Source organism: Carassius carassius, chromosome 36 (assembly GCF_963082965.1).
Source record: "Carassius carassius chromosome 36, fCarCar2.1, whole genome shotgun sequence".
Taxonomy (NCBI): Eukaryota; Metazoa; Chordata; class Actinopteri; order Cypriniformes; family Cyprinidae; genus Carassius; species Carassius carassius.
The window spans coordinates 6,117,996-6,138,045 of NC_081790.1; the positions used below are offsets into that span (position 1 = coordinate 6,117,996).

Here is a 20,050-nt window from a genome sequence, read left to right on the forward strand (position 1 = left end):
ATGCTTCCTCCAATAAAAAACAAAGAAACAAACAAACAAACAAACTAACAAACAAAGAAACAAACAAAAAACATCAAAATCCAACAACAAATCTGTTTAGTTTTCAACTGTGTTTACTGTTTTGTGATCTGTGCATATTCCTCTCCTGATTCAGACAAGAGGAATTTTTCCCTTGAGAAAGCAATTTTATTTAAAATAATAATAAAAACTTTTGGATTTGACATATTTTGACAATACGTTAACTGATGGAGTGGTATTGATTACGTGATGGATTATCGTGATGTTTTTATCAGCTATTTGGATTCTCACACTGACGGCACCCATTCACTGCAGAGGATCAATTCATGAGCAAGAGTCCAAATCTGTTCTGCAGCCTGAAATATTGCTCTTTTTAATGACCTATTGTGTTTACTGTTGTTTTACAGTCTAATCAGATGAGACTCGTTAAAAATGAGTTTTTATGGTGATTATACACTGCGCACTAAAGTTATAATGCCACACATTTTGTTCACCGAAGGATGGATGGTGACTAGATTTAAGGAGTGTGAGCATAGAGGACATAAAGAAGATTATAGAAATAAGACATAAAAGTTAAATCCATAAACTCAATCTGCTCAGAATACTAATTACTGTCATATCTAACGCCTCAGAGAGAGAAGATATTCAGACTGGACTCTGTTCTTAGCTACAGCGGATAATGAGAGATCACCTGTCACAAATCCACAGAGGAGAACAGAAGGAGAGACTGAGAGATACTTACATAAACCTTCAATCTGTCTAGATATCTCCTAAATTTGCCCAAGTCCTGGTCTGACACGCATTGAAGGACAGAGAGAGAACAAGATTAAAGCATTTCAGAGTGAAAGTCCTGATCAATGTTTTTATTTAAAGACAAAGCGTGTCTGAGCCATTATATTGATTAGCAAAAATAATCAGCCATAACCTACCCAAAAAACTGCATGTAGATCAGCACATTTTGTCTATGAAATCAAATTCCCTTCTGATTATGAAGTTAATGTCTTGTATCCTGTATAAATTAACATTTCAGGTGTCTATACACCCTCTTTTCATACCTGTGATTAATTTTAGCTGACACTGCTTGTTCCGTTGTGAACAGATTATTTTCAGCATTGTTTTTCATCCTGCTTTGTAACTAATACCTCAGACTTCATTTAGCGAGCAGTAAAAGGGGCTCCGCTCCCCATTTGACCTCTGATGTCTACAGTGGAACAGGAAGTGCTAGAGGAAACAGTGAGTCAGCAGGTCATTTAGGACACATCAGTGAATAAGCTCATGAAGTCAGATGCCGCTGCGCATATAATCAGGGATTTGATTACATATTGCATACTTGTGTGTTCAAGACAAGTTTAGCGCTGTAGGATTATTCAACTATTGTTGCAATGGGGTGCAAACCGAATCTAACATAAATCCTTAATAATTCTATATTTTGAATTCCTTTTGGGATGTCAAAAAACAAAATTGTGTGTGTGTGTGTGTGTGTGTGTGTGTGTGTTGTGTGTGTGTGTGTGTGTGTGTGTGTGTGTGTGTGTGTGTGTGTGTGTGTGTGTGTGTGTGTGTGTGTGTGTGTGTGTGTGTGTGTGTGTGTGTGTGTGTGTGTGTGTGTGTGTGTGTGTGTGTGTGTGTGTGTGTGTGTGTGTGTGTGTGTGTGTGTGTGTGTGTGTGTGTGTGTGTGTGTGTGTGTGTGTGTGTGTGTGTGTGTGTGTGTGTGTGTGTGTGTGTGTGTGTGTGTGTGTGTGTGTGTGTGTGTGTGTGTGTGTGTGTGTGTGTGTGTGTGTGTGTGTGTTCGTTCCTGTAGCTCAATTGGTAGAGCATTGCGCTATCAAGCCCAAGGTTGGGGGTTCGATTCCCCGGGAACACATGATAAGTAAAAATTGCTAGCCTGAATGTACTGTAAGTCTGCTAATTGCATAAATATAATTGTATTTAATTTATTATATATATATATATATATATTATGTAAGATTTCCCACAAAATGTCCATAACTATTTTTTATACAAAAAGTATATATACATACAAATTAAATGTAATAAAGATAACTGAATTTTCCACTAAATATAAATATAAATTAAATGTGATGATTAATGATAACTTAAATCTATTTTTTTTAAAGTTACATTAATAAAATATATATTGTTATATTTTGTCAGATCTGCCAAATATATATAAATGCCATTTGCCAGCTTTATTTTGTGAGGTTCATTGATCCTAAAACAGGCATTCCGACCTCATGTCATCCCGGCACGTCCAATTACTATACTTCTGGCTGAATAACAATAATCATGCAATCATACAGCTAAACAAAACCCCCTTTATGAACACTCAAGTGCATAAAATGAACCCACTGCTCACTAATGCCCCTCTCGGCTCGGCAGCAGGTGACCTCTGACCCTGTCAGCAGCCACTCCGTGCATTCCAAACATGACAGACGCACAAGACACCACACTGTTATGACGAACCCCGCGTGCCTAACTTGACGCCGTTTACGCAAGTTCACAAAAACCCTCTCTATGTCAAGTTCAGTAACTCTACACGGCCAGACGCAGGCACATACTCTTTGAATATGATCCTGTCCGAGTGTGTGTGAAGTCACAAGGCCATGTCTCCTTAGGGAACATTAGCGGGCAGATGTTCATGCACTGGAATGAGAGACAGCAATTAAGCTAATGAGGCAGGTAACTGATGGAGCATCGCTTTGAATGAAGATGCTAATTAACAGCCACTTTAATGATAGTGCTTCATCACCTCTCGTGGCTCTGTTGCATGCTGGGACGTCTTAATTACACTTCGCTACCCTCCTCAACTACAAACTGATGAATTGTCTGATTTATTCTGACAGTGTTTTTTTGCTTTGCATGTGTGATATAACTTATTACTTTGTATCAATCTTTTTTTTTTAGTTCTGCTGTTGGAATGCATTGGTCAGCATTGCATGTTTCTGTTCGCTCTGTGACAGTTTGGGGTGTTTATGGGCCCTGTGCAAATAACGCAAACTCTCTGTGTGCCCTACTTACAGACAAGTTTTCCATCTCTAAAACAAACTCACCCGGTTGTTTTATGTGGTAGAGAAATAAAACCAGCGAGGAACATGCTATAGGTGAGAAAGCTGGGATTAATGCACCTGTCTTGGGTTCGCTGCTCGCCTTTATTTGAGAAAAAAGAGAGAAGCAGGATCTAAATATACTGTATTGTTTTCTTTAAAAGGGTCATATCTAGAAAAAAAGCTCTTTTAAAAATAAAATGATCCAGCTATACTGTAACACTCCCTCCCTAGTTGCCATCTGAATTATGACTTTCAGGGAAGGTAAACCTCTTTTCAAGCTATTTATATTTAGATAATTATTATAATTATATATAACTTCAGGCGTAGCAAATCCTTTTTAGGCTTCTATCTATATTGTAAACATACAAACAAAAAGTTTTTGTGATATATGTGGTGTATGCAAATATAGTTTATAATAAACAATACAATAAAATCATGTATATTTATTTTAGTTATTATATTAATAAATGTTATATTACACTTTGTTATAGTAAATATAATAAAATGTATAATAAAATAATATAATAACAATTACATATAATGTAATAAACATAACAAAACTTGCACTACATTTCAAGTTTTTTTTTTATTTTGTCAGTGTTTGTAAAAAAATTAAACGCAAAAAATAAATATTAATTAATAATTTATGTGTTGATAATCTGTTTTAATACAATACAGGTTTAGAGGTCAATGTATTATAATGACAGAATAAAGTTTATAATACATTTACAATAAAATAAAATATATTTTATATTTTAAATAATATTATATTATATTGAATATAATAAATGTATACTATAATAAAAAATTATGTAATAACAAATATATAGCATATGCTATAATACAAAGTCAGTAAAATGTTTGTCAAAAAAAAAAAAAACTTTACTGTCACTTTTGATTAATTAAATGTGTACTAGATGAATTTAATTAATTAATTGAGTAAAAAAATAAAATAAAATCTTACCGACCCCAAACTTTTGAAAGGTAGTATATATGAAAATCAATAATAAAAGATAATAAATTATTATAAATTTTTACTTAAAATAAAAAATGCAATAAACACTCAAATTGATTATAATAAAAAATAAATATATTAAAATTTACAATAAAATAAAAAAATAACTATACTTGCATGTATAATTTGATACTAACATTGGGAAATGCTTAAGCATACTATTTGATATTCTGAAAAACAAATTGTCCCCAAACAAAAAATGGGTCAAAATTGTCACAATTGTGACTTTATATAAGCACATTAGTAAATGACTGCCTGTGTTTACATATCATACCTATTTAATATTCAACTACTAGGCCTGGTGAAGGACAGTGTTAGCACGTGAAGGCTTGACAATTACAACATACAGGAGTCTTAAAAGTAAAGTATCAAAAACAGCCTGTTTAAGGGTCATTATAAGTAGACAAAGACACTTCTCACACATTATAAGTGGACACAAACGCTGCAAAATATACATCTGTGTTCACTTCACTGACAGGTCTTGTATTGTCTTCCCTGGCAGGCTGTAATATTCCACATCTTAAGGGATCTAATTCATAAAACAGAGCAGAACAACAGAAGCATTGTGGGCCAGTGGTTGTACTTTCCGTTTGCCCTCCAGCTCTTAACCTTCAGTGTGTAGGCTGGAGAAATGGACAGAGACAGAATATGTTTGGAAAGGCTGGGCTAAATCTTGGCCAATGAAAATTACATGCTGTGATGCTTATGCATATTTAAAGCGTGTTTAAATGCCATTCAAAATGTGGGTGTCGCATAATTTCAGATGTTCAGTGTCATGTTTTTTTTTTTTTTTAGATGACTAGAAATATGCTGAAATATGCCAAAATACTTTAGTACTCTTGCTTTGTTTGTGCATGTCAAAAAGAAGTGCAGCATGGGAAGACAGACTGATATTATAGGAACTTTCAACCTTTTAGTGACATTTTTCTACCTAAGAAAGACATGCACAGATAAGCAAAGCGTAGAGCTAGGTCTTACAAGGCGAAGGTGTTTTTACAAACTTCTCACTTAAACACCCTGTGCCAACTTTCACAAAACTACTGCATTCAGAAGATCAAAAGCAGCTCTGACTTTAAAAGTTTGCACATATGCAGATTGTTCAAAGGCTTTGAAGCTGTTGCTATCAAACAGCAGCATTTTACTTACTGTTTGATTCTGTCAGTATGCTGAACTGAAGTCATGCTGGATCTTGTGAAAGCTGCCAAAAGACTAAATATCACCGTTTAATTATATTTGAATGCAGAAGTTGAATGACAGCAGCATTTCAACAGTACAGGCCGTTGTGTTTAAGTATGTTTCTTTTTTAAGTAAAAAATGCATTCTTGGTAAACACATCCAGCCTATAACACTTCCTCGTCCTGTATTTTAAAGTGATATTATACACATTGTAATCCATCTTTTCATAAATAATAGTAAACAATGAAATATTGTACAAACTTACTTTACTTCATAATAAAACATAATATAACTCATAAAAAGCAGGTATTGATTATCTTTGTTTATATTCAGATGTTTAAATATTATAATAGACAGAGTAAAGTTAATAATGAATTTACAATAAAATAAAATAATGTTAATTATATAATATATTATAAAACGCTAAATATAATAAAATAATTAAATATAAAGTAATATAATATTCAAATCAGATTCAGATTTGATATATTTGAAGCATCCTTGCTGAATACAAGTATTAATAAATGTGTGTGTGTGTGTGTGTGTGTGTATATATATATATATATATATATATATATATACATATATATAGTATAAAGCTTACTGACCCCAAACGTGGATCAGTAGTGTAAATAAATCAATAATAAATGTTTATAATCAATGTGTAAAGAAGCAAAATAATTTTAATGCAATATATGAAAATGCATTATAACAAACCAAATAACATTCACAATAAAAGGATAAATGGAGTGATTCGTTGATGAATAAAAGTAATAATATTAACTAGACAAATGGACGATGGACGGATGGATAGTTAGACAGATGATGGACGGATGGATGCTGTATCTATGTTTCCAGCTGGAAAGCAATGGCTGACTGGTTGCAGAACTTTGAGAAAGCCTGATTGTTAAGCAGCGAACAATTGTCTGTTTCTCATTAGGCAGTTGCAGAATACAGAGCAGATATCCTTTCCTCTGTCTCTCTGTCTCTCTGTCTAAGCACAGACAGTGAGAACATAATTTGAATCTTTTGTCTGGTATGCTGTCAGAGGTTTTCCCCGTAACACTGCAAACCATTGCCATAGAGACCTCTGAGACCAGCACACATCCATGGAACTATTTTGACTAGTTCTGCTTATATGGAATAGTTAATGCCATTGAACAATATGAAAAGAAAAAGCAAAAGCAGCACTTTTATGACTGAAGGTCTGGTTATTGTGTCAACAACAGCCTGTCATAACAGTCACTGCGTCGTGTCTGCCTTTCCATTCGCAATTCAAATACTCAGCAGTGCCTCTAGAACAAAAAGCTGATCAAAAATCAAGAGTATATCCTCCGTTTTGATGTTTGCATGTCTTCAGAGATCTTATGAATTGGTCTAGTCCATCTTTAGGCACATGGGCTTGATTTAGGCTGTGGTGTTTTGCTTTCATGCACTTGCTTTGTCATGGCAAAGCATGTCTGAGTTCACCTGACCTTCCATTGCTTTCTCACTCATACCCACACCCACACCCACACCCACATGTGCAAAGATGTAAACACTTACACACAATACTCTCTCGAAAAACACCAGCCCAGACACAGTCAGGGATTAACCCACAGACAACACATGAATGGGAATCAATCAATAATTCATCTACTTTGTCAGAAATGTTTTTACACTTGACCCACAAACTGCTTTAGAGACTTTGAATGGCGGCTTATGCACGATAGAACATTGTACAATAGGATACAGACAAACAAGATGATTCACGAAAAACTCTAAACGTACATAAACCAAACACTTCACACAGCTTGTTCTACAAAGATAGAGGGATTTCTTTTTTATAGTGTATATATACTACTAAAAAATTATATAGCGTTATATTATATTGTGTTTATGTATACGTGTGTGTGTGTAAATATGGAGTATAAATACTTATTATAATGATACATGTGATAAAAAATTACTTCTTAAATCATTTATGCTGAAGTATTATTAAAACTAAAGTGTACAAAAGTAATTATTCTAATGCAAATATTATAACCATAAAGTGGATATGGTTATTTCAACAAAGAAACACAATAACAAATCATTGATATTTATTTATATATTATACTCAATAATATTATTAAGTTTTATACATACACTCAATATTGCTAGAAAATAATATAATAAATGTTTACTGTGCAAAATTCAGTTATGATCAAGTAAATATTATAATAAATCCCTCTTTAGTCTATCTACAATAAATTAAGACTAAAGTGTATGTGTGTGTATATATTATGCAAATATTATATAGCAGATATGATCACTATAATACATATGTATAATAATAATAATAATAATAATAATAATAAATTATTTACACACTTCATATGTTAAAGCTATACATAGTGAATAATATTAGACAAAATATTTATAAAATAATAATAAAATAAATCTGTTTATATTATTTATTATAATATTTGCTTTGAATAGTTCCAGAGTTATTGCATTATTTATCTGAAAACATGGGTGTAACAAATTAAAACATCCTACTCATCGGCAAGAAGGAGGCGGGAACCGGCGGACAATCAAACGACATTTAATAATTCAAAAATAAACACAAAACAGCGCACCAGCCCCTCACGGACGACTGGTGCGCTCAAATAAAAACCAAAACACAACTAAAATCCCAGGCCTGATCCTCTCTCGTCCGTCACTGTCGTCGCTCCAGTTTTTTATCCTTCCATCTCCTCCGTGGGCCTTGAGACCGGCGGGTCGAACAGGTGTTGCTCATCTCCAATCACTCCACCGGCCTCGCTCCCATGTCCCTCGGCCCCGCCCCACTCGTCACATACCCCCATCGCCCCTCGCAGGCCGGGGGGTACTCCTGAGACTGCGCTCTACCCCCCCCCTCCCTCCGGGGGGGACCGCTCACGGGGACCTGCGGGAACCTGGGGGTAGGACAGACGAGGCGAGGGAAAAGGAGATGGAAGGAGGAGCGACAGAGACGAGAGAAGGGAGAGAGGAGAAAAAAAAAAAAAAAAAATCCGGTTCCCAGACGCACAGCTGCTCGGCCCTCCACCGGCTGGGCGATCTCCTCCGTGGTGCCTGGCGGTGGCACTGGACGGCCCTTGGCGGACGGCACGACACCCCTCCGCCGCCCGGTGGACGGCGACGGCTCCTCCGGTTTTAGGCAGCCGGCAGGAGTCCCCCGTTCCCTGCTCCTCCGGATACCTTCACGGAGGCAGCAGGCTCCGGCCCCCTGGCGAACGGCGCCGACTCCTCCGCTCCCTCACGGACGGCAGCCGCCCCTCCATATCGTGGGCGGTCGGCAGCGAGCTCGCCCGTCCCCGGCAACTCGCTCCAGCCCACCGCCTCGAGCGTCCATGGCGGCATCCTCCTCGCCAGCTCTATGGCACCGCGGATTCCCCACAGCGGCGAGGGATCTTCAGCAGCGCGTCCCTCCTTCTCCCGGGCTTCGGCACCACTGTAACAATTACAACCTTTGTAATCTTCGGCAAGAAGGAGGCGGGAACCGGCGGACAATCAACATGAAACTTTAATAACAAAATAAACACAAAACAGCGCACCAGCCCCTCACGGACGACTGGTGCGCTCAAATAAAAACCAAAACACAACTAAAAGCCCAGGCCTGGTCCTCTCTTGTCCGTCACTGTCGTCGCTCCAGTTTTATATCCTTCCATCTCCTCCGTGGGCCTCGAGACCGGCGGGTCGAACAGGTGTAGCTCATCTCCAATCACTCCACCGGCCTCGCTCCCATGTCCCTCGGCCCCGCCCCACTCGTCACAATGGGCAGAGTCATTGTAAGGGTTATTTTAACAGAACTACTCAAAGTAGAGCAAACGTTAGTATTATGATAGAAGACTGTCTCATATTTGTGTAAATATTTGCCAGTGGCTTCTAGAAGAGCGTCACACCATCTGTCCTTCACCAAGTATTTTAAAAACCTCAAATATAGTCGTCTGAAGAACTTCAAAGCCTCTCGTTTCCTTCAAAAGTCGTATTCAGTGTCCTTTGATAGCTTTGTCAACGAAAACCCTGAACGAAGAAGCTGCCTACCCTTGAAATCCAATATCTGACTGCGGACGAAACCTGCGACAACCTCAAACAGTGCATTAAACATGAAAATTAGAGCTGAACAGGGGACGAATCTTAAAACTTGGACGTGAAGGTATAAATCTTTAATATTCCTGTGGGCAAAAGCCCGTCAGTAGACTCACAAGACGGGATGGTTTTAAGGCAGATTTATGGAGCCTGAATCCATAGTAAACACTTTTGTCCACCTACTCGAGAGCAGCTGCATGACCTCAGGGATAAAAATCTGCATTGTTAGATTAAGAACCGTGACAAGTCATCATTCAGTGAGGTAAAAAGCAGGTCACTCTGTCTTCGCCTCCCTTGTTTGCATCTTGGCATGAGATTTGAACTAGGGGAATGTCATGATAGTTGCGTGTGAATGAACTGGTAGACTTTAAACAACGAAATGTGCACATCTGTGTATGTTCGCGTGTAAAGACCCGAACTGTCAGTTTCCCAAATGAGTGAGTAAATGACGAAATCCCAAATCAGCAGCCACTCACCAAAGCTTTGGTCTCGTCCTCATCTTTGTAGTAGTACAGCTGGTCTCCTCGCAGGACGAACCAGCGCGTGTGCCAGGTCTTCACGAAGCCTCCTTGCTTCCGGAGCCAGCCGCAGCGGAGAACGTCCTGCCTGGCTGATCCACGGCCGTGCTGAGGGCTGTTGCCCGCGCTGCCAGCCTGCTCGTCCATGACCGAACCCAAAGAGCTTTCTGTACCCGAAACAGAAAGGGAGACGGGTTAGTTTAAGCTTATGACATAACTGAAAGTGTGATATGAGTCACGTGACTAATCCCTCAGGCAGGTGTTCTGGTAATAATACAAAGGACACTACCATTGCCTTGTTATGCCATAAGACTGCTCACTTCGTCCATGCCGCATTTGCATTTGTCAAGATAAGCAAATACTTATGAAACATTAGTTTAGCTTCTAGGCGGGAAAGGCTCATTTATTGTGGGGAAAAAAAGGTTGTCTGACTGGCTGTCTGACAAACAAGACACTATTATCCACTTATCTTTTCTACTTGCAGAGTTTTGTAGTAGCCTATTTATTATCAAATAAAAGTAAATATTACGTTTGCTTTATAGTTACTTGTTTTTTTAATGTTTTCTTCATAAAATTATAGCCTGTAGAAAATATTATGAGAAATGTAGAAGTAAATATTATGATACATCCCTCGAAAATAATACTACTAGAGCAGTGTTGTTAATTCTAAAGTATGGGTTTACATTTATAAATTAATATAATATTTAGATTTTTGGTTGTTGTTGTATTATTACGCGATATTTCAATTACATTTATTTATTTTTAAATGTTTATTTTATACAATATTTATATAATATATCATACTGTATTAATATATACTAGAAAATTAATAATTGAGATTTATTATATTTACTTTTACATTCACTTTATTTACTTAATATTATAACATTATACATAGTAAATATTATTAGAAGATATAAATACTATGCTCAACCCAGCTGCATTTATTTGATGGCAAATATTGTAAAACACTATTCCTGTGAAATATTATTACAATTTAAATAAATGTTTTTTTAATGCATTTTAATATTATATGTTATATTATATACAATAGTATTTATTCATATGAAGGCAAAGCTGAATTTTAAGCAGCCAGTATTGTGATTTTTCTCAGGATTTTATTATGAATAGAAAGTTCAAAAGAATAGCATTTTTTTAAACAAAAATTATAAATGTCTTTATTATATTGTTATTATTATATACAGCACATATAAGCTATATCTGGATCTGTATTTTTATGCTCTACTGTTAGTGTTATCTGTATGAACCAAATGGTCTAAGAGTAACGCTATATCGATTCTCTGTATGTATGTACTGTACATGTGGAAGAATTGGCAATAAAGCAGACTTGACTTGACTTGATACAAACATACATATAGCTTTTGAAATATAATTATTCAAAATACTTAATAATTGAAAAATTGCATAAGGAATTTTAATGGTCTCGCCCACCGACTTGGAATACCTATATAGAGCTATCTATAGACTCAACCCCCTATTTTACTTTTTTTATTTTTTTAGTCAAGTCAATCATCACATCATGCCACAGTCTGACCTCTGACCCTGCCAGTTTTATGTTATGACCTACTGACATTAACTCTCACAATGACTAAAGCTTTATGAGTTTAGGTAGCATTTAAAAAATGTAACCTCATCAAATCTGGTCATCAGAGAGGAAGTGACCTCAAGTGCCCTTTAAACCGATCTCCTCTACAACTCGCTCCCTCTCGCTCTTCCTTTCCATTTTCTCCCACCTTCCCAAGGTTTGCTTTTCGTGAGTCTATGAGTTCACCAGACCTTCCCACAACAAGATTCTGCTCAAGAGATTCAAATTGTGAGCCAGGGGATGCGGTCCAGGAACAAAGTCTTAAAAAATATACTTCTAAACAGTTGCTGGGAGCTGGAATTATAAATGTGTATCTGTCCGCCACAAGACTGGGAATCATTACATTACATTTACATTACATTTAATCATTTAGCAGACGCTTTTATCCAAAGCGACTTACAAATGAGAACAATAGAAGCAATCAGGTCAACAAGAGAACAACAACAGTATACAAGCACCATGACAAGTCTCAGTTAGTCTAGTATAGAACGCATAGCCAAGTTTTTTTTTATTAAATGAAAATACAAGAAAAGGAAAAGTGCTAGTATTAGTTGGTTAAGTGCAGGTGAAAAAGATGAGTCTTTAGATGTTTCTTGAAAGTGAGTAAAGACTCAGCTACCAAGGGGAATCACATATCTGCAAAACGTGGCAGTCGTCCAAACACCTGACGTGCATTTAAGTGACTGTCTGACAGCCAGACATGCAGGGATGAAATCAAAAAGGTGTTTTATGTGAGTGTTTATGATTTTAGATGACATCTTTCAGAGAAGGAGGGGCCAAACGAGCTGCCAGACTAGAATCTTCACATTTGTGCCCATCGCGATATCAATATCATATCACACCTGTCAGTGGAGATTTGTTAGTCGCTGCCTCAGCACATATGCGTGATGTGTGCCATTTGAGTATGTGTGATACCATTTCCTTTGAGTAGGTTTTTTTTTCTTCCATTCACTCTTTTATTAAAATCAAAGAGTGGCGCTGGACTTAAGGACTTTAAACTTAAGGACTCTAAACAATTGGTCTTTTTTCTCAGTGTGAACTCATTCTTTCAAAGCAGACAGGAGGTTCCTATCTATCTAGACAGCATCGTATATGCACTCTTGACTATTTAAATTATTACACAGCAAAACTGTTGCCTTAGTCAAAACATGCCTCACTGAATAAAAACGTATTAATTTCTGGGGGGGGGAAACGGACTCAAAACAAAACTTTTGAATTAGCATACTTTAGTTCAGCAACATGGCTAACATCAGGCTTACAATCAAGATGCTAACTATTGGAATCATAATTCTCACTATAAAGCCTCAAATTTCTAAGCCTAATCTCACCATTCTCCTTCATAACCCTGAGGAGATTACTTCAGGGTTTATTATCTGATTTTGAGGTGAACATGTTGTATCTGCTGAAGAATCGCTAGGCTCTCATGAAGAGCGCAAAAAAATCGGCCGGTTAGCAGAATACTAGCAGATTACTAGCAGAAGTAATCCTCTTGTTCTTGTCATATTTAGAGGTCAGGGCTTATTTTCTCTTGCTCTCTGTCTCACGACGGCCTCATTAAAGATTCAGACAGTGGCAGAGCCAGAACATGTTGAGCTCCAGACAGGATTCTGAAATACCACCCCTGCATCTAATTTTCTCAAACAGCTTCAGAAATAAACTCAAATGATGGTGTTTCTCAATGCTGACAGCATCGGAGACCCAGAAATGGTTCAAACGGGAACATGCACACTCTATTCTCCAATTTTTGGAGATGGTGTTGGTTTCAATACTTTATCTTTTCCCAATTTAATACACAGAATCAACAACTATAAGTAAGATGTTCATATTTTATTTATACCATAGTGTTGGGGGTTCTCCAGGACCAGGATTGGGAGCCACTGCCTCAGAAGAACCATTTTGGAACCATTTTCAGTGAACAGTTCTTCCAACCCGAATTCCGGAAAAGTTGGGACGTTTTTTAAATTTTAATAAAATGAAAACTAAAGGAATTTCAAATCACATGAGCCAATATTTTATTCACAATAGAACATAGATAACGTAGCAAATGTTTAAACTGAGAAATTTTACACTTTTATCCACTTAATTAGCTCATTTAAAATTTAATGCCTGCTACAGGTCTCAAAAAAGTTGGCACGGGGGCAACAAATGGCTAAAAAAGCAAGCAGTTTTTAAAAAATTCAGCTGGGAGAACATCTAGTGATTAATTAAGTTAATTGATATCAGGTCTGTAACATGATTAGCTATAAAAGCTTTGTCTTAGAGAAGCAGAGTCTCTCAGAAGTAAAGATGGGCAGAGGCTCTCCAATCTGTGAAAGACTGCGTAAAATTTTTTTGGAAAACTTTAAAAACAATGTTCCTCAACGTCAAATTGCAAAGGCTTTGCAAATCTCATCATCTACAGTGCATAACATCATCAAAAGATTCAGAGAAACTGGAGAAATCTCTGTGCGTAAGGGACAAGGCCGGAGACCTTTATTGGATGCCCGTCGTCTTCGGGCTCTCAGACGACACTGCATCACTCATCGGCATGATTGTGTCAATTACATTACTAAATGGGCCCAGGAATACTTTCAGAAACCACTGTTGGTAAACACAATCCGCCGTGCCATCAGCAGATGCCAACTAAAGCTCTATCATGCAAAAAGGAAGCCATATGTGAACATGGTCCAGAAGCGCCTTCGTGTCCTGTGGGCCAAGGCTCATTTAAAATGGACTATTTCAAAGTGGAATAGTGTTTTATGGTCAGACGAGTCCAAATTTGACATTCTTGTTGGAAATCACGGACGCCGTGTCCTCCGGGCTAAAGAGGAGGGAGACCTTCCAGCATGTTATCAGCGTTCAGTTCAAAAGCCAGCATCTCTGATGGTATGGGGGTGCATAAGTGCATACGGTATGGGCAGCTTGCATGTTTTGGAAGGCTCTGTGAATGCTGAAAGGTATATAAAGGTTTTAGAGCAACATATGCTTCCCTCCAAACAACGTCTATTTCAGGGAAGGCCTTGTTTATTTCAGCAGGACAATGCAAAACCACATACTGCAGCTATAACAACAGCATGGCTTCGTCGTAGAAGAGTCCGGGTGCTAACCTGGCCTGCCTGCAGTCCAGATCTTTCACCTATAGAGAACATTTGGCGCATCATTAAACGAAAAATACGTCAAAGACGACCACGAACTCTTCAGCAGCTGGAAATCTATATAAGGCAAGAATGGGACCAAATTCCAACAGCAAAACTCCAGCAACTCATAGCCTCAATGCCCAGACGTCTTCAAACTGTTTTGAAAAGAAAAGGAGATGCTACACCATGGTAAACATGCCCCGTCCCAACTATTTTGACACCTGTAGCAGAAATCAAAATTGAAATGAGCTCATTTTGTGCATAAAATTGTAAACTTTCTCAGTTTAAACATTTGCTATGTTATCTATGTTCTATTGTGAATAAAATATTGGCTCGTGTGATTTGAAAGTCTTTTAGTTTTCATTTTATTCAAATTTAAAAAACGTCCCAACTTTTCCGGAATTCGGGTTGTAAAATAAATAAGCATTTGTGAAGAACATATTAAAATCTGAAGAACCCATAAATGTGACCCTGGACCACAAAACCAGTCATAACTTTAATGTATACATCACCAAAAAAAGCTGAATTAATAAGCGTTCTATTGATGTATGGTTTGGTTAAGGACAATATTTGGCAGAGATTATTACAATTATTAGAAAACCTGAAATCTAAGGGTGAAAACCGCCTTTAAAGTAGTCCAAATTAAGTTCTTAGCAATGCATATTACTAATCAAAAATATGAAATTTACAAAATATCTTCATAAAACATGATCTTTATTTAATTTCCTAATGATTTTTGGCATAAATGAAAAATCGATAATTTTGACTCATACATGGTATTTTTGGCTATTGCTACAAATATACCCGTGCTACTTAAGACTGGTTTTGTGGTCCAGGGTCACAAACAACCTTTTGTGCAAAGAAAAGTTTCCATGGATGTTGAAGGTTCTTCATGGAACAACTGATGCCCATAAAGAACCTTTATTTTTAAGCCAAAGATGAACCATTTTGGGTTCCCCAAATAATCTTTCAGTGAACAGTTATTAAAAGAACCATTTTCTTAGTGTGAAGAACAATTTAAGGATCTAAAGTACCACTATAAAAACCTTTTGTACAATAGAAAGTTTGCATGGATCTTAGAACAATGAAATGGTTCTTCATGGAACCATAGATGCCAATGCACAACCTTTATTTTTTGAGCATCTGAACAAAACCATTGATATGAATTTGGGTTGATGCAATTGATTTGTCGAACCAATGGTTTGCACCAATATCTCTCTTTCATATGTAGCATCGGAAAGTGCAATTAATTCTAGTGTATCGGTTCACTTGAATAAATCATGTAAATGAACTACTTCAAAGAATGATTCAGTGATTCCAGTCACTCTGCAGCATTTGGGTATTTTTGTTAAATGGTGCTGCTTATAACTATGTTTTCAATAAATTATGCCTTCTAGGTTTTTAGTTGTATTTTGTGTAAATATATGTTGTGCAAAAGTAGCTAGACTATAAAGTTATAATGTCATGTTGTCGCATGCAGTAAAAGTAATTTCATAGTGAGAAAAGCAGCACTGCCACGTTGTCATAAGCATGGAGGTGGTGTTGTCTGTAAGTGTGTGGGTAACGATGAACTCCAGATGTGTTGCTTTAACAGTCTGCTCGACTACCGTCATCTGCTTAGCAAGTGTAGGGCTGTGGAGCGGAGTAAGACCCTGCTGAAACCTCTGATGTACTGGCATCACACACACATACTAAAGCTGTGTTTGGAATTGTATACTGTCACTCTACTCTTATTATACATGCAGCATTCAGTATGTTGAACTGTGTGGAGTATGCTAATTTTCTCTATGCACTGAATCATAAGCCAAGGTGACATACTGCATTTGCCAGAGTACATACAGTAGCTGTTAACACACTGCTTGGAATACTATATCCTAGAGTGGAATGTACAATTGACTTTCCAAATTTCCAAAAAAATGAACTCCAAGTAATATCATTCAATTGTTTTTTTTTTTTTTTTTCATATCTAATCTGATGAATTCAAAAGTGACCCAATTTATTTCCATAATGTATCTTTTTTACTTTGAGTGCACTTTTTCTTTTTTTTATGGAAAAAGGTGCCTGTGGTAACATTTCTGCAAAATGGTTTTACATTGGACATTTCACGACACATTAAATATTAAATCTCAATTTCAAAATAGTGTTGCAAATATCATAACCATATACCCTAAACCTAAAAAATAATGTTAACCAAAGCAAATTAGTTTTAAAAAAAAAAAACATTTGCTCAAGAACCCATTACTTTTTAGCTTGTTTTTACAGATCTTTGAGCTCTTGTATTGTGACTCATGTTTCACTGTACTAGGTGCGCTACTGAGCAAGTTTACAACATCAGAAAATAGCTCAAATATATGTGTCAAAGTATGACTTGGGGAAATATATATATATATATATATACTGTATATATACGCGCACAGGAGTTAATTAACCTAAATTTCACACAGCTGAAAACAATGACAATAATGAGTGCAAGGGGTAATATAAATAAAACCATTACTCGCATTTTCATCAGAAAATGTAAAAAAAAAAAAAAAATCGCTTTATATAAAAGAATCATGATTAAAAGGCTACATAACAACCTCATGTGTATAATAACACCGAATAAAGTGTTAGCATACACATTAGAGGTGAATGAAATCTAATGTATCTGCTGTTGGAGCTGCACTCAGTTTTGGTATTTGCATAATTTCCTTTTGTACAATTTAGAAAAGCCTCGCTCTTTTCCTCTATTATCATGTCAAACAACTGATGAGGCTAATGGGCTAATAAGCTAATAGCGGAGGTGAGAAATTGGGCGTTGAGAAGGGCGCGTCTCTGTGTCTGAATGAGTGTGCGTGTGTGTGTGTGTGTGTACTTATGTGGGCGGATGATTGGTCTTCTGATGACGGAGACAGACTTGTCCTCTCGCACAGCCTCTCTGTCTGGCATAAAGGAGTTTATTGATGAGGTTCATGAATTAAATATCCCCTGCAGTCTGCTGAATAGAAATGCATTATTAATACTCATTTTTTATAAGATCTTTCTTTTTTTCTTTGTGGTGTAAAAAAAAACATATGAATGAATAAGGGGAAGGTATAAATATGTCCAAAGATTAAATGGCCATCTTGGTCAGGTCAAGACATAATTTCATTAGGGGTGGATATGTGTGAGTGTGTGTGTGTGTGTGTTTGTGTGTATAATATAATTTATTTAAATTTGATAATAATATTGTGCAATAGTGTTCCTGTAGTTCAATTGGTAGAGCATTACCTTATCATGCGCAAGGTTGGGGGTTCGATTCCCTGGGGACACATGATAGGTAAAAATTGATAGCTTGAATGCACTGTAAGTCACTTTGGATAAAAGCGTCTACTAAGTGCATAAATTTAAATTTAATTTAATTTTTACATTTTAATTTAAAAAATTGTGTATATATATATATATATATATATATATACAGTACAGACCAAAAGTTTGGACACACCTTCTCATTCAAAGAGTTTTCTTTATTTTCATGACTATGAAAATTGTAGAGTCACACTGAAGGCATCAAGGGCTATTTGACCAAGAAGGAGAGTGATGGGGTGCTGCGCCAGATGACCTGGCCTCCACAGTCACCGGACCTGAACCCAATCGAGATGGTTTAGGGGTGAGCTGGACCGCAGACAGAAGGCAAAAGTGCCAACAAGTGCTAAGCATCTCTCGGGGAACTCCTTCAAGACTGTTGGAAGACCATCTCAGGTGACTACCTCTTGAAGCTCATCAAGAGGATGCCAAGAGTGTGCAAAGCAGTAATCAAAGCAAAAGGTGGCTACTTTGAAGAACCTAGAATATGACATATTTTCAGTTGTTTCACACTTTTTTGTTATGTATATAATTCCATATATAATTCCACATGTGTTAATTCATAGTTTTGATGCCTTCAGTGTGAATCTACAATTTTCATAGTCATGAAAATAAAGAAAACTCTTTGAATGAGAAGGTGTGTCCAATATATATATACTGTTTATATAGTGTGTGTGTGTATGTGTGTGTGTGTGTGTGTACTGTGGACATTTAATTGTGAATACTTAATTTCCCTATTTACCTAATGAAAGTGAAAACAAAGTGAAAGTGAAAATGAAAGTGACGTTACATTCAGCAAAGTATGGTGACCCATACTCAGAATTAGTGCTCTGCATTTAACCCATCCAAAGTGCACACACACAGAGTAGTGAACACACACACTGTGAACACACACCCGGAGCAGTGAGCAGTTATTTATGATAATTTAACATCATCTTGCGCTCACTTAAAAGTTACTCTTTAAAAACATTTAAAAACATTTTAATGCTTTAGACAAAAAAGAATCGGTTCATTATCGGCTTGTCATGTTGCCAGAACTCACCCTTTTTTTTAAATAACAATACTTTTCAAATCAGTAATACAATCTGACAATGACATCAAGATTTTGCTTCTTTGGCTGAATTTATACTGTACATGTGTGTTCAGTAAACAAATTATGAAAAAATGTGAGTGTTCAGTTTCCTCTCTTTACTACAACAGTCTGCAGTTCTTTATTTGTTTACATCTTAGTATAACACATTTCTGGAATCCTACGCTGAATATCTCACTCTCTTTGACCTTGGGACTGTGTAGATGTTTGTCTATGGGAATATGAGAACAATGTCCATTAACAGGAACATGCATATGAGAAAATCTCCAGAGGGAACAAAATCCCAATGTTTATGGGGAGAGGATGGTTAGAAAATCTCTCACAGGACTGCAGCTTAGCTGAACCCACTGATCTCCAACCTAATGAAAATTCACCATTAATCTTCAATTGTTTAACTCTGTATGGGTAACCAAACAATAGGTTAAAATGACTTGCTCCTCGTCACCATGATTACATCACTGTAAATGTATAGATACTTCACAACAAATTATTGTATTTTTAATGAACATATTTAAAAACAGCTTTTTTGACAATCTTCAAAGTCCTTCAGTTTCCTGAAAGATTAATCAGCTGGAACCTACAATATTTCCACCAAAATATTTTAGTGCTATTTTATTACAATGTTAGTTATTTGCATGTAATACTGCAAAAACAACCAAAAAATTGCAATGCAAAAATATTCAGAAATTCTTGTAGAGGTCTTTTTTTTCTCACTTTGCTTTTCTAAAAATCTGTGAACCATCTGCAAGGTTCAAGATTACCATGTACTCCTTCCAAAACACTTTGAGACAATTGTAAGACCATACTTTTGCAATCCCACAAGTCTTTTCTCATTTCCATCAACAATTTGAGCTTGGCTTGCTTTTTCAGAGACACTACTGAAGCTCCTTTTTTATCTTAGACTGACTGACCAATTATGAGTGAGGTGTGCGGCCAATAAATTCAAATAAAAGCATCTGTTCAATGAAATCTTACTGTACATTCACAGGTCAATGAAGTTTTATAACCAGAGCATCTATGTTTGTGTTAACAAGTAAAAGCTCCGGACTGG

The 20,050-nt window shown here is 36.6% G+C and overlaps 1 protein-coding gene across 1 annotated transcript in view; it reads right to left on the reverse strand.

Annotated features, from left to right (window-relative positions):
* The window catches only part of LOC132116997 (rho GTPase-activating protein 24-like), an 84,928-nt gene extending 74,902 nt beyond the window's left edge, over nucleotides 1-10,026 (reverse strand). The window contains exon 1 of the mRNA XM_059525962.1: nucleotides 9,822-10,026. Within this exon, the coding sequence (XP_059381945.1) occupies nucleotides 9,822-10,010 (189 nt within the window). The 5' untranslated portion in view covers nucleotides 10,011-10,026. The remainder of the gene's footprint in view (nucleotides 1-9,821) is intronic.
* Nucleotides 10,027-20,050: the final 10,024 nt, after the last annotated feature.